The sequence below is a fragment of the Vombatus ursinus genome, unplaced genomic scaffold, assembly GCF_900497805.2.
Source record: "Vombatus ursinus unplaced genomic scaffold, bare-nosed wombat genome assembly UNPS02014781.1, whole genome shotgun sequence".
Classification (NCBI taxonomy): Eukaryota; Metazoa; Chordata; class Mammalia; order Diprotodontia; family Vombatidae; genus Vombatus; species Vombatus ursinus.
In genome coordinates this window covers 18079953-18093914 of record NW_020954559.1, presented here as the reverse complement: position 1 = coordinate 18093914, position 13962 = coordinate 18079953, and the positions used below count along the sequence as shown (strand labels likewise).

Sequence of the window (13962 nt, the reverse complement as noted above, 5' to 3'; positions counted from 1 at the left end):
AGACCCCTCCTCCCAGTGTCTGAGTCTGACTTCCTAGGTCACGTACTCTGTCTATGTGCTAATCCCAGATGCCTCCTCCCTGTATCCGGTCCTAGCCTCCTACGTCACTCCCTCCCCCTTGGTTTGCTAACCTCAGACAGCCCCTTCCGGTATCTGACCCTACAATCATTGGCTAGTAAGCGGGCTGGGGAGGAGGGGCTAAGTAGGTTCTTAGGAACGAGAGTGGTCAGATCACACGCTCTCTCTCTTGGCTCCTGCTCTGTTGCTCTGGCCTTGCTGCTTGGGCTTGCTGTGATGGCTTGCTGTGATGGCCTCTGAATAAAGCTCTGGTGTTGGCATCTCCCAATGGCTCATCTCTGTGTGTTTATCCGGCTGAGGACCGAAGACTCGGAAGTGAGTATGACTCTGGCAGCCTGCTCCTTATAGGAGGAGAGGGTACGGCGTGCGGCTGGCAGCAGGTCGGCGCCGCCAGTTCAATAATCTTCCCTTAATTAGCAACAAAGAGTCTATTGCCTGACTTGCTCAGTTTCTAACAGAGTCTCATCAACTGGACAAATCAGAAATGTTCATTCAGTCTCTGGGTTGTAGATTATTAACTTACCTTGGTAAAACTTTCTCAAGAAATGGTGATAGTATGTGTCAATATCTGTTCTTTTCCCCTACTTACTATTTTTGGCAAACAACAACTTGTTTTAAGAAGTCAGACTGCAGTTGCCTCAAATGTATACAGTAGTTACTCATTTATCTAAATTAGAATTGATTTTTATCTTTAACAATTTGGTTATGTTACTGTACATAGTTCATTCAGAAATGACTTCCATAGTTGTTGCCTATCTGCCATAATACAATCAGTTTCATTTTCTGCATTGTTATTCATTGCTTGACATAACCATCACATCCCACTCTCATCTTGATGAAGGTATTCACAATATAGTTTATTCTCATCATTTGTAGCAATTATGTTCCAGAAAGTCACCACATACAATGAATTAGCAAATATCTAACCATTGCTCCTAGGGGAAACACAGGGTTAGGTTTCTGGTGGGTGTGAGCACATACAAACATATTGCCAATGAAGAACTAGTAAATTCTTTGGCAAGAATTCTTTAGTGATTGGTAAATATGCCAGAAAAAGTGGCATAAAGGATAAGACAGGGAAAAAAAAGGTAAACCTATTATACGATGGGATGCTGCAGTTTATCAGAACCATGATATCATGGAGGTGATGCCATGACATGCAAGTGAATTAAATTTAAGTGAGGGAGGGCTGTGCAAAGTCACCAACCTCACTTTCACCTCTGCAGCCATCTGGGTCCAGGGGGCAGATATATATCAGGATAACTGGAGATGGCCCAGGATGCAGTGGGGAACCTTGGCCTTTGCATAGGAAGGTCTTTAACTGGTCTCAGTTTGACTCAGTTTCACTGAGACAAGGCTTATTCAGTGATTAAGGCTTAATAAGGAATGCAGTAAGGAATGGCTTCTTTAAAAAAAAAAATCTGGGAGGGAAAGACCCTCAGGGTTTTTGGCCAGAACAGAAACACTTGCTATTTACATTAATTCTGAGCCAATCAGGGCCCAAACAATGACTAAATAGGGCTTGGCCTGGGACAATGAGAGCTAGAGTGATTTGGAGAGCCAGAGTGATTTGGGGTTAAGACTGGTCTTTAAGAGGAAAGGGGGGAAAATAGTTTCAGAGACAAAAATTTTACATTCCCCTTGGGATGTGATACCCTATGTGAACAGAGAGAAAGAGAAAAAAGAAGGAAGGAAGGAAAGAAGAAAAGAAGGAAGGAAAGCAGGAAGAAAGAAAGAAAGAAAGAGAGAGAGAGAGAAAGAAAGAAAGAAAGAAAGAAAGAAAGAAAGAAAGAAAGAAAGATAAGAGAAGGGGTTTAAGAGAATGGGGGTGATAGAAGGGAGGGCAGATTAGGGGAAGGGGTATTCAGAATGCATGCATTCTGGGTGGGGTCTATAATAAGGGTCTTGGGTGGGGAGAGGGGTGAGATGGGTAGAAAATTTGGAACTTAAAATCTTGTGGAAATGAATGTTAAAAATAAATTAATTAATTAATTTAAAAAAAGAAAGAGAGAGAGAGAGAGAAATGTTGCCCAAATGGACAGTTCCACTTTGGGCCCCAGTGAGCAGTTCCTTTTCTACTCACAGAGTAGCTATTTGTCCTTAGCTCTCAAAGAGGTCCATGACATCAGTGAGGCCAGGGAATTGGATTTAAGTCAGGGAGGGCTATGCTAAATCACCAGCCTCTCTTTCACCTCCAGAGAGATAACTAGTGGATAAACTGCACATTCCATTGTGATCCATTAAATTCAAGCAAGTCCCCCAGAACTTTGGGTAGATCCCCTAGGATTTCTAGGAATATGTGGACAGTAATATCAAAGGATAAAAAAGTACAGGTGAGCTATGATCTGTACCACTGGAGCTAGTAATCAAATTGATGAGATCACAGACCCACCAAAATAGCAAAGATTAAGGGTAACAATTAGCAAGCCATTCAGTAAGAGTTTATAAAGAGTTTACTGTGTTCCAGGCACTGTGCAAAGTACTGGGGACATAAAGAAATGAAAAAGATAATCCCTGCTCTCAAGGAGTTCACAGCCTAATGGCTGAGAGAACATGCAAACAATTGTGTACAAATAAAATATATACAGGACAAAGTATACATAATCAACAGAGGGGATTAAAGGGGATTGGGAAAGGCTTGTAGAAGGTGAGATTTTACTTGGGATTTGAAGGAATCTGGGAGGGGAGATGAGAAGGGAAAGAATTCCATACATGGGGAACAACCAGTGAAAATTCTGGAGGTTGGAGATGGAATGTTATATTTGAGGAGCAGCAAGGAGGCCAGACTCACTGGCCAGTGGCATTTTCAGAGGCAGGGGTGGGGTGTAAAGTATAAGCAGACTGAGAAGGTAGAAGGGGGACAAGTTGTGAAGGACTTTGAATAGCAAACAAGGTTTTATATTTCATCTAGAGGTGGATGATAGGGAGCCACTTGAGTTAATTAAACAGGGTTACTGTGCCATGGTCTGATTGGTACTTTAGGCAGATCAATTTGATAGCTGAGTAGATGATGGACTAGAGTGGGAAAGATTTATGGTTGATAGACCAATCAGAAGACTACTGCAGTATTTCAGGAATGACATAAGGGCTTGCACCAGGGTGGTAGCAAGTGTCAGAGGAGAGAAGACAAATAGGAGAAGGTACAAAGGTAAGATTGATGGGACTTAGCATGAAAGATGAGGGCGAGTGAGGGGTCAAAGATGACACCTAGGTTGCAAGCTTGAATAATTGGAAGGATGGTGTCCTGGACAGAAACAGAGAATTTGAAAGGGGAAAGGGGTTTTTTTGTTTTTGTTTTTGTTTTTGAAAGGGGAGAGTTTTGGGAAGAGAGATAATGAGTTCAATTTTGGACATAATGAGTTTAAAAGTCTGTAAAACATCCAGTTTGATGTATCTAATAGGGAATTGGACACACAAGTATGGAGGTTAGTAGAGAGATTAGGACTAGATAGGTAGATCTGAGAATCATCATTAGCTTTATGCTGTGATCATTGAAACCATGGGAGCTGATGAAATCATCAATCAAAATACTACACAGAGAAAAAAGAATAAAAAGTAGTACAATTTATGTCCATTCCCCTTCCAAGTTTCCCTTTTATTTCCTGAAAAAGATGTGCATAAGGGAGATTTTTTTACAACAATATTTTTTAATTTCCACAAGTTTAATGATTGTCAAACTAGCATGACCCTATCAATGTTCTATGACCAGTAAGGTTTAAATCAACACAGTTCATTGGTTTAGGTTACCATTTGTTGAGTGGTAGAGTGGTGAAGCATCAAGGAGGGATTTTAGTAGTAACTCCAACTCAAGTGGAAATTTACATCTCTACAGCTCTTAGGTATACTATCCCATTTGCAGTTTGCTGTTATGGGAAGAATGCTGAACTTGGAATTAAGAGAACAGTATTCAAATCCCCATTCTGCTTCTTGTTATCTGTGTGACCTTGGGTCAATCACTTCTCTCTGTGCCTCAGTTTTCTCTTCCGTAAAGTAAGGGTGATAATATTTGCACTACCTATCTTACAAAGTTAATATGAGAAAAAGCACTCTGCAAGGTTCTAGAAACTGAGAAAAAAAGAAGTGTATTTGCTCCACTCATCCTTTGCACAAGGAATATCAAGAAGCACTTACTTTCTTCATTTTCCCTAATTAGTCATTTTTCAAATGGACTTGGAAGAGTTTCCCTGGAATTATTAAAGATTTTATATTCTATGAGAAAAAGACCCAAGCAAAGAAGTTAGCTCATTTTTTGTTCCCTTGCCAGTGGAACTACCTGGTGTCAGATCCCTTTGACACCTGCAAGAAACCCAAAACCTCCCAAATCCCTTTAGTTCCATGATTTCCTTACCAGGAATTAATCTCTGGTGCAAATAAACTGAAAAGTGAATGTTTACAAAGGAATTATAGAGCTATTTACTGCTTTTTACAGGGAATACAGTACACTGAAGTAGCCTGTGAACTCAGCTATGTGCCAGGCAAAGGAGGAAAACCAACTGACTTCCTCCTTCCTGACACCCTATGTGAGGGATATCTGCAGGATTAGAAATGAAGTAGGGAGGGAAACCTAAATACTTTATAGTTAACAAAGTGCTTTCACATGCATTTGTTTATTAGTCCTACAAGATAAGTAAAGAAGGTATTGTTTCCATTTTACAGAGAAGGAAACTGAGGCGTATAGATGTTAAAGTACTTGCCCATAGTCACACATGTAGGAGATAGTAACAGAGCTGAGACTCAAACCCATTCCTATCTCTTGGCAGAACTGGGACTAGAACCTATGTCTTTCAACTTTGAAGCCCAGGGTTTTTTCTATTGTACCTACTATGCTTCATTTATAGGGTTAGAATTTCAGATAGATCTGGGCTTTGCAAGGGAAAAAGACAATAATTTCTTCTGAGACTAGTTTTTTAAAATTTGATTGTTATCTTTTATTTTATATCACTTCCATTTTCTAATAAATCTCTCACTCCACTATCCAGAGAGCTATTCCTTGTAACAAAGAATAGAAAAGAAAGGGGGGAGGGAAAGCTGTTCAAAAATGTAATCAACATACCAACTGAGCCTGGCAGTGTACACCAGGGGTGTCAAACTCAGAAACAGCTCAACTAAACTAAGCATAAGGCTCCCTGCAGCCACATGTTGACTTATTATTGTACTTGTATTTATTTTGTCAAATCTTTCCCAATTGCATTTTAATCTGGTTCAAGTCTGTATTCCAGAGCATTAAGGCAGCACTATGGCCCATGGGCAGCATGTTTGACACCTCACATAGTGTTCCATCACACGTCCCATTTCCATGCTTTAGCACTGGTGGTCCCCCATGCCTGAAACCCATTCCCATTATCCTCTGCCTCTTGGATTCCCTCTCATCAAAACTCAGTTCAGATGTTATCTCTTACATAAGACTTTTCGTGACCACAATCCCATCTGCCAGGGCCTCTTTCCCATTACGGTGTTATGTGACATTCCTCTATATTCCATTTACTTTCTACATATTTTGTATTTACATTCACCACCCAACCACTGATAGAATGTAAGTTTCTTGAGGGCAGTAACTATTATTTTTATCTCTGTATGGGCAGGGCCTGATAGAGTGCCTACTACTTATTAGGCACGTAATAAATGTTTTGTTGATGTGACAGATAGATTGATTGATTAACCTCAGTTCCTTCTTCTCAGTACAGTTGGATTTCAGACAACCTTGATGGAAAACCTCGTATGACCTGACAAGCTGAGGGTTCCTCAAAAAGGCAAATAATGCCAAGTTTACTCCATTTGGACCGCAATGAAGAGTGGACTTATCCTATTAATGGGCCTTTCATTGGTTGTTACCTTCACTTCCTCCTGCTTTTGCTATGAGCACAGGTGATCTCAATGTAGCCTGATCCTTCTTCTGCCTTAGCAGTTCCTATATCAAGGCGGTGAGCAACAGGATTAAGGCAAGAATAGTTCTCCCTAGGACTCTCTTGTGAGATACACATCACTTTGGGGAGACCAGACTACCTGTGATTTCAGCGAAGGAAATTCCTAACTTCAAAATTGCTCTCCCAGCACTGAGACCCCAAAAGTCAAATTCCCCTACAAGAGAAAGTAAAGAAGTCAGGAAACCCAAAGGGAATTAAAGAGAAATCTCTCCAGTCTGTGAGTATCTTACGTATTCTGTTTGTTTGTTTTTTTCCTACTAGGAAGCTAGTGCCTGAAAATGGGACAGACTTAGAGGAACATGGAACTAAATTCCTTGTTTCCATCTCAGGAAGAAAACACTTTCCGAAATTGTGAATGGAAGGCTATTCCTCCTATATCTTCCCCCTGGATTTTCAATAGCCATTGAATAGTTGAAAGAAATAACCTAAGTGCTGAAATTCCATGAAAGGAATATTAGGGTCTCCTAAATTCTTGGACCCTCAGCAATACATTTCATGGAGGGCTTCATTAACCCTTCACTCCTGGCCAAGCTGTTCAATGGGTAAGGGCCTCATCTTTTTCTGCCCAATGCAGGGATGTTTGTTGTTTTTTGTTTTGTTTTGTTTTTACTTTTTAACCATAAATGCATATAGTAAAAAAAAAAAAAAAACCATGGTGAAATAGATAGCCAAAAGAACTTCTCTAGTATCACATTTGGCCCTTTTCTATTACTTCTCTTTCCTGGCTCATGCTATCATCCGAACTAGGCCTAGTGGAAAGAGTCAGAGGTCTTGGGTTTAAATCCCACCTCTGACATTAACTGTCTGCATGATCTTGGGCAGGATATTTAAATCCCTGGGCTTCATTTTCCTCACTTAAAAAATGAGGGAGTTGGATTAGATGGGGCTTCTCATATTCCATCCAACTATGAATCTTTGATCCTATGTTCCTAAAAAAATACCAAGTGGCTAAACTATAGACAGACAGATGACTCTAAGGCATGGCACAGTGGATACAGTGGTAGACTTGGAGTCAAGAAGACCTAGATCTGAATCCCACTCCAGACACTTGCTAGCTGTGTAACCTTGGGAAAATCACTTAACCGCTCTCTGCCTCAGTTTCTTCATCTATAAAATGTGAAGAATAGCACCTACTTCACAGAGTTGCAGTGAGAATAAAATGAAAATATATGTAATGTGTTTTATAAAACTTAAAACTCCATATAAGTGTTAGCCATTGTCATTGGGCTACATGGCTGAGTAAATGTGCAGGCAATACCTGCAGCTATATCACATATGCAAGAGAAAATAGATCTTCAATCTAAGCAACTAGGATAGAGGGCTTAGAGTTAGCAAGACCTGAGTTCAAATATCTCTTCAGACACTCTCCTAGCTGAGTGACCCTGAGCAAGACACTGAACTACTTCCAACTTCTGTTCCCTCATCTGTAAAATGAGCCATATAAAAATATCCACCTTCCAGGCTGTTATGAGGATAAAATGAGATAATATTTGTAAAACACTTTGTAAACCTTAAAGAGGCATATAAAAGTTATTATCATTAGCCTATACCAACCTACGGTTTGAGTCCTCCCTATAAGCATCTCTACTAGGTTATTACTTTATAGGAAAGAATTGGGCCTAACAAGTTCCTTCACCAAATGTTATGTCAAGCCTACCCAAAACAGAAAAACATTCACCTCAACTTGTGATTAGTAAGATTATTTAAATATTTCAAAAGATATGAAATTGTGTTGATGTAGGAATTCAATCTTCCAAAAGAGCTCATAAGCTCATTATTGCCTTTGGAGATGTGTTCATGAATTTCTTTAGGGAAAAAAAATCAGGTTAAGGGACCTTAATCTTATTACTTAAAACTTATTAAGGGCCCTTATTTTCATTTCCTTCTTTTGGTATGAGAATAGGTGATTTCAATGTAGCATAATCTTTCTCCTACCTTTAACAGATCCTATATTGAAGGAGTAAGAAATGAAGATGAGATCAGTTCTCACTAAGACTCTCTTGTGAGTCAAACAAATGCTGTGCTTCTCTGACCTCAGCAGGGCTTCAGTCGTCTTCAGAAGACAACCCATCACTGCCACTGTACATGAGGTTTTCTTTTTTCTGGGACCTTAGTAAAGACAGTGTCAGTAACCATACTGAATAATTAGTGAGTAGGAGAGATGCCCAGAACATCTGATAGAATAGAAGCCCCTGGGGGCAGCTAGGTGGCGCAGTGGATAGAGCAGCAGCCCTGAAGTCAGGAGGACCCCAGTTCAAACCCGACCTCCGACCAAAAACACTTGACACTTACTAGCTGTGTGACCCTGGGCAAGTCACTTAATCCCAATTGCCTAAAAAGAAAAAAAATATTAATTTTTAAAAAAAAAGAAAAGAAGCTCCTTCAGGGCAGAGATTGTTTTGTCTTTGTCTTGCTATATCTAGCACATAGCTCAATATCCAGCACATGAAGTAGGTGCTTGATAAATGCTTGTTAATTAATTAATAAAATTAGACCAGATCCCACTTGGTGAGCTCATAATCTGAAGCAAACCAAAAAAAGAGATAGATGTAATTAAATCAATCTACTATTAAATTTCATATTCATGAAATAAAACAGAAAGGATGATGCCATGTTTTCATAAATGGATAAAGACATATATGCATATACATATAGACATAAACAACAAGATCTATGAAAGCATGGCAATTCTTTTTCTTTCATATGTGGGTTATGTAGGTATACATGTTGAGATATATCTACATATATACACACACGTGTGTATGTGCACATGTGTGTATATGTGTATACTTGTAAATGTATGTTATTTTTATTGTTCTTCAGTTATTTCAGTCATGTCCAACTCTTCATTTGGGGCTTTCTTGACAAAGATACTGCAGTGGTTTGCCATTTCCTTCTCTAGCTCATTTTACAGATAAGGAAACTGAGGCAAACAGCGTAAAGTGACTTAACCAGGATCACAGCTAGTAAGTGTCTGAGGTCAGACTTGAACTCACAAAGATGAGTCTTCCTAACTCCAGGACAGCGCTTCTATCCAGTGAGCCACTTAGTTGCCTCAAATGTGTATCTTGTGTGCGCATGTGTTTGTGTATGTGTGTGTGTGTGTGTGTGTGTGTGTATAGTCAACTGTTACTACAGTCAGAATCAGAGTTATGACAATCGATCAAGTTTCTCTGCTTACAACATTTAGAAAATAAATCTGTATTTAACTCTAAATTATATTTTTTGCCATTTGTCCTTTAACATTCAGAGATTTTTCATAGGACTCAGGTTCAGTTTTCTAAATTGTGAGGACTATCTTCATAATGTTCATAAAAGCCTAGTACAATAATCTTGGCTTTTCAGTATGATTCCTTGACTCTTCATGAAGTCTTTGAAGAAGTAAAAGTTGAAAAAAAATAGCTTCCCTATTCATTTTGTTGGGGCAACTAGGTGGCATAGTGGATAGAATTCTGGTCTTGAAGTCAGGAAGCCTCATCTTCTTGATTTTCAAATTTTCCTGACTTCAAATTTGGCCTTAGTTACTTACTAGCTGTGGGACCCTGGGCAAGTCACTTAACTCTCCTCTTGGATTACAAAATCAAGTCATAATTGGGTTTTTTGTGATATTATATAATGCAGAATATTAGAGTCTAATAAGGGACCTAAAAGATCATCTAATTGAAGGGTTCTTAATCTTTTTTGTGTCATGGTTCACTTTGGAAGTCTGGTGAAACCTATGGATCTCTTCTCAGAATAACATTTTTAAATCCATAAAATAAAATACATATGATTATAAAAGAAAATTTTTTTTGAAACGCAATTATCATAATATATTTCAAAACAATTTCACAGACCTCAGCTTAAGAACCCCTGTTGAATGCAGCTTTTATGAAATTATATAAATAAGTTTAGCATTTTTAGCCTAATGTGATTGGACAATTCTAATGATCATAAAGAGCCAATTCAGTTTCGTGTGATCTCCAGTTTTCCTCCTAGTTACCAATGATCTACCAAATTTTGTAAATTGGGGTCATTTATATAGAAGCAAAGAGTTTATGAAGATGATTAACAATGGTGGCTGTAACTTCATTTCTTGCCATTGCAGGTAACAGGGTTTGTTATCCTATAGAATAGGAGGTCTTAACTGTTTTGTGTCATGCACTCCTTTAGCAATCTGGTGAAACCTATGGACCTTTTCTTGAATTATATTTTGAGATGCAAATTTAATACATAGGATTTAGAGGGAAATATAGTTGTCAGAATATATAACTTATTGAAGAAAATTTCACAGACTCCAGGTTAAGAACCCTGAGCTAGCAAGTTATCAAAGTCCCTGAATAGTTCTTTGTAGCAAATTGGTTAGGACACTGAAACTATGATTTTAGTACAGGGAACTCCCAGGGAAGATATTCTCTCCACCACACAGGTAGACAGCTTATCTATGAGTTACAGTCTTAGAAAGTTGGCTAGATCACTGAAAGGTTAACTGACTTGCCCAGTGTCACACAGCCAGTACATGTTACAAGGAAGACTTGAACCAAGGTCTCCAAGACCAGATCTCTATGACCTCTTTGATAATAATGCCATATCTTTTGAGCCCCACCGAGAGAGCAATGAATATCTAATAGGGAGAGTGTTAGTCCATTAGATCATACACTGAATGATTAGCGCTAACTCGTTTTACAAAAGAGGAAACTGAGGCTCAGAGAGATGAAGTGATTTCCCCAAGGTGAAACAAATAGAAAGGAGCAGAGCAAATTCTAGTCATTAAACCATTATGCCTCTCAGTGGTCAGGTGACAAAAGTTCCATTTCATGTGATGTGTCAACCAATCACCCTATGACTCCAATCACCATCTCTGTAACTTTCCTCTCCAAAACACTCTTCCTTGACCATAACTCTACTAGAATGTAAGCTCCTCCAGGGCAAGGACTGTGTAACTTGCTTAGATTTGCATTCCTGCTGTTTAGCACTATGACTAGCACAAAAGTGTTTAATAAATGCTTTTTCATTCATTCATAGGATTTGGAGTTATAAGGGAATTTAAATATTCTAATCCAATCATTTTACACACAAAAAAACAAGACCCTCAAAAGTGAAGTGATATGACAAAAGTTACACTTTGAAAGTAAGAAGCAGAGAGTTAAGTACTAGAACCCAAATTCTGTGACTTCAAATCCATTGAACTTGCTACTATGCCACACTGTGCAAATCCTGCCACTGATGAATAGAGATCATCTAGTATAAGGGTTCTTAACCTGAGGTCTGCAAACTTATTTTTTAAATATTTTAACAAATTCATTTCCTTTCTAATCCTCTGTGTCTTATTTTATGCATTTAGCAAATTTCTTCTTAGAAAGGGATCATAGGCTTTACTAAATGCCAGTAAAGCCTTTACCCTAGCAAAAAAAAAAAAAAAGGTTAAGAAACACTGAAAATATCCCCAACCCCAGTCTATACATGCCTTATCATCTTAGTACTTTAATTTGCTCATCAGGAAAATGTAGTCATTAGCATCCACCTATTTCTTTCTGCATGAGAATATTGACCCAGGTTCACCAAGTGTTGAGGTGTGCAAATCCCGCAGCATAAGTTAACATTTAGGGAGGAACACAGACTTTTCTGAATAACTTTAATACAACATATTTCAAAAGCAAAGCATGTTACATATAATATGTGTTTAATGAATGCTTATGAATGAGTAAATGAATAGTTACCTCAGGATGTTCAAATGCCTTACATTAAGCTCCAAAAAGTAGCTTATCTATGAGTAGGATCTGGTCAACAGTGAGTATAGTGTTTCTGGGTCCTTGAAATTTAATACCCTATGACTTTTTTTATAGTCATCTAAACACCTGATTTATGATGTGTCCTATGCACTGAGGAAAACATTTAACAGTGTCAGTAATGGTGTGTTGGGTCCTAAACAGAACATTAGCAGAAAACCATAAAGATGATTTGAATGATATGTGAGCCACAGGTCTCATTTCTGATATTTCTTTTTTATGAATGCTTATTTTTCTTTTTGGTTCTGACAAATTTTCATTCTGCATGAGAATGTAGATAGGGAAGAAAAGAAAAGAAAAGATGCTTTTCTTCTGTCCACAAGCATTATGGGAGGCAGCAGCATAGTTTAGTACAAGATTGAGCAAAGTTTTTCTGTAGGGAGCCAGATAATAAATAGTTTAGACTGTGCAGGTCAGGATACAAAATTAAAGATATTTTGTAGGTACTTATATAATGAGAGAAAAGAATTTCCCCAAAAATTTTGTTGACAAAATTCAAAATAAAAAAAATATAATTAGGTATAAAACTTTTGCAATATAGTTCTATTAATGAGAAAAATGCAATTCTTTTTTGCTTAATTAGGATTCAAAGTTAGGATCTCCATCTGCAAAATTCATTGCAAATATATTCATCTGTTAATGATTTGTAATTCAAGAAAATTCTGAAGGACTTGTGATGAATCCATCCCCAGAAAAAGAACTGATAGAGTCTGAATGTAGGTCAAAGCATAGCTTTTTAAACTTTATTTTTCTTGGAGTCTTTCTTTCTATGTGTTTTTTTTACAATATGAATAATGTGAAAATGTGTTTTTCATGACAGCACATGTATAACCTGTATCAAACTGCTTGTCTTCTCAATGAGGGGGAGTACAGGAAGGGATAGAATTTGAAATTCAAAAGAAGATTTTAAACGAAAGTTAAAAATTGTTTTTACATGTAATTGGAGAAAATAAAATACTAAATCAATAATTGTTTGTAATGAGATTTTATATATTTCATCTTTGAAAATGTCTTTTCAAACAAAAAAGTCCTGATAAATACTGATATCAGTCCGCAAGTTTTTTATTTTAATTTAGCCAAAAAGCTAATAGTCTTTAACAAATTTTTTTTCTCTGGACACATTTCCTTGGCTGCTGTAATAAAATACAATTTAATTAACATTTGATAAATAATTTTAATAAATCACACTCTTTGCTTGACAAGCAAATGAGGCTCTTGGAAACTTACTTTGATTACAATCTAATTTATATTTTGTATTTTTATCAAGAATTCTCTTCTGTCATGAGATATTCCATTTTGAATTTTCTAAATTTTCTGATAATGCTCTGATATAAGTTGATAAAATAGTGATAAGTGTTTAGTCTGATAATATCAATGTATACTCTAAAATATATTGCCATCTAATTGAAACCAAAAGAAAGCATGCTACACTGTGCCTTAGAAGTATGACATTACAAATCCACTTTTCTTGTTTTGACATGATGGGTATGAACTAGTCAGATGAAAATAATAAGTGTCACATTACAGTAACACGCATGGCAGTTAAAATGCTATATAGTTATAACTGTGTCACTGGGATTTGTCTTGCACTGAGGAAGAGTGAGAAGTGAGAACCCTACATACCATCTCATTCCAACTACTCAACACTGCTGTTGTAGCACAAACACAGCCACAGACAATAAGTAAATGGATGACTGTAGCTGTTTTTCAATAAAATTTTATTTATGGACAATGAAATTTGAATTTCATATAATTTTCATAATTCACAAAATATCATCCTCCTTTTGATTGTTTTTCAAACATTTATAATGTAAAACTATTCTTAACCTGTGGATCATCTAAAAACAGGCTTTGGCCCAAAACCATAGTTTGCTGATGCATGATTCAGTGGAAAGAACATTGGATTTATTTTGGACTAGAAAGAGCTGTATTCAATTCCTGGTTCTGTCACTTCCTCCCCATGTGACTTTAGACAAGTCATTGGATTTTCAGGGCTTCCGTTTCTCATATATAAAACCAACAGGCTAGATTTACATGAGCTCTGAGAACCCTTCCAGGTCTAAAACCTAGATAGGCCCATCTGATGACAGAGACTGTAACTATAACCATGATCCTGACTAGGAATATGAACTAGAAAAGTACATTTCTTATGTGTTGATATGGGGGGAAGTGGAGTGCAGTAGACTGGTGGG

At 37.5% G+C, this 13962-nt stretch overlaps 1 protein-coding gene across 4 annotated transcripts in view; it reads left to right on the top strand.

Moving 5' to 3' along the window:
- Positions 1–353: 353 nt before the first annotated feature.
- Positions 354–13962, top strand: part of LOC114046251 (sulfotransferase 1C1) — a 40325-nt gene continuing 26716 nt past the window's right edge. Inside the window, exons 1-3 of one of the 4 annotated variants that reach the window (XM_027866523.1) lie at positions 354–393; positions 5763–5943; positions 6264–6544. In XM_027866523.1, coding sequence (XP_027722324.1) covers positions 6445–6544 — 100 coding nt within the window. In that variant the 5' untranslated portion in view covers positions 354–393; positions 5763–5943; positions 6264–6444. Of the gene's footprint in view, positions 394–5757; positions 6220–6263; positions 6545–13962 lie in introns of all 4 variants that reach the window. The other 3 variants (XM_027866524.1, XM_027866525.1, XM_027866526.1) reach the window with 3 other exon arrangements.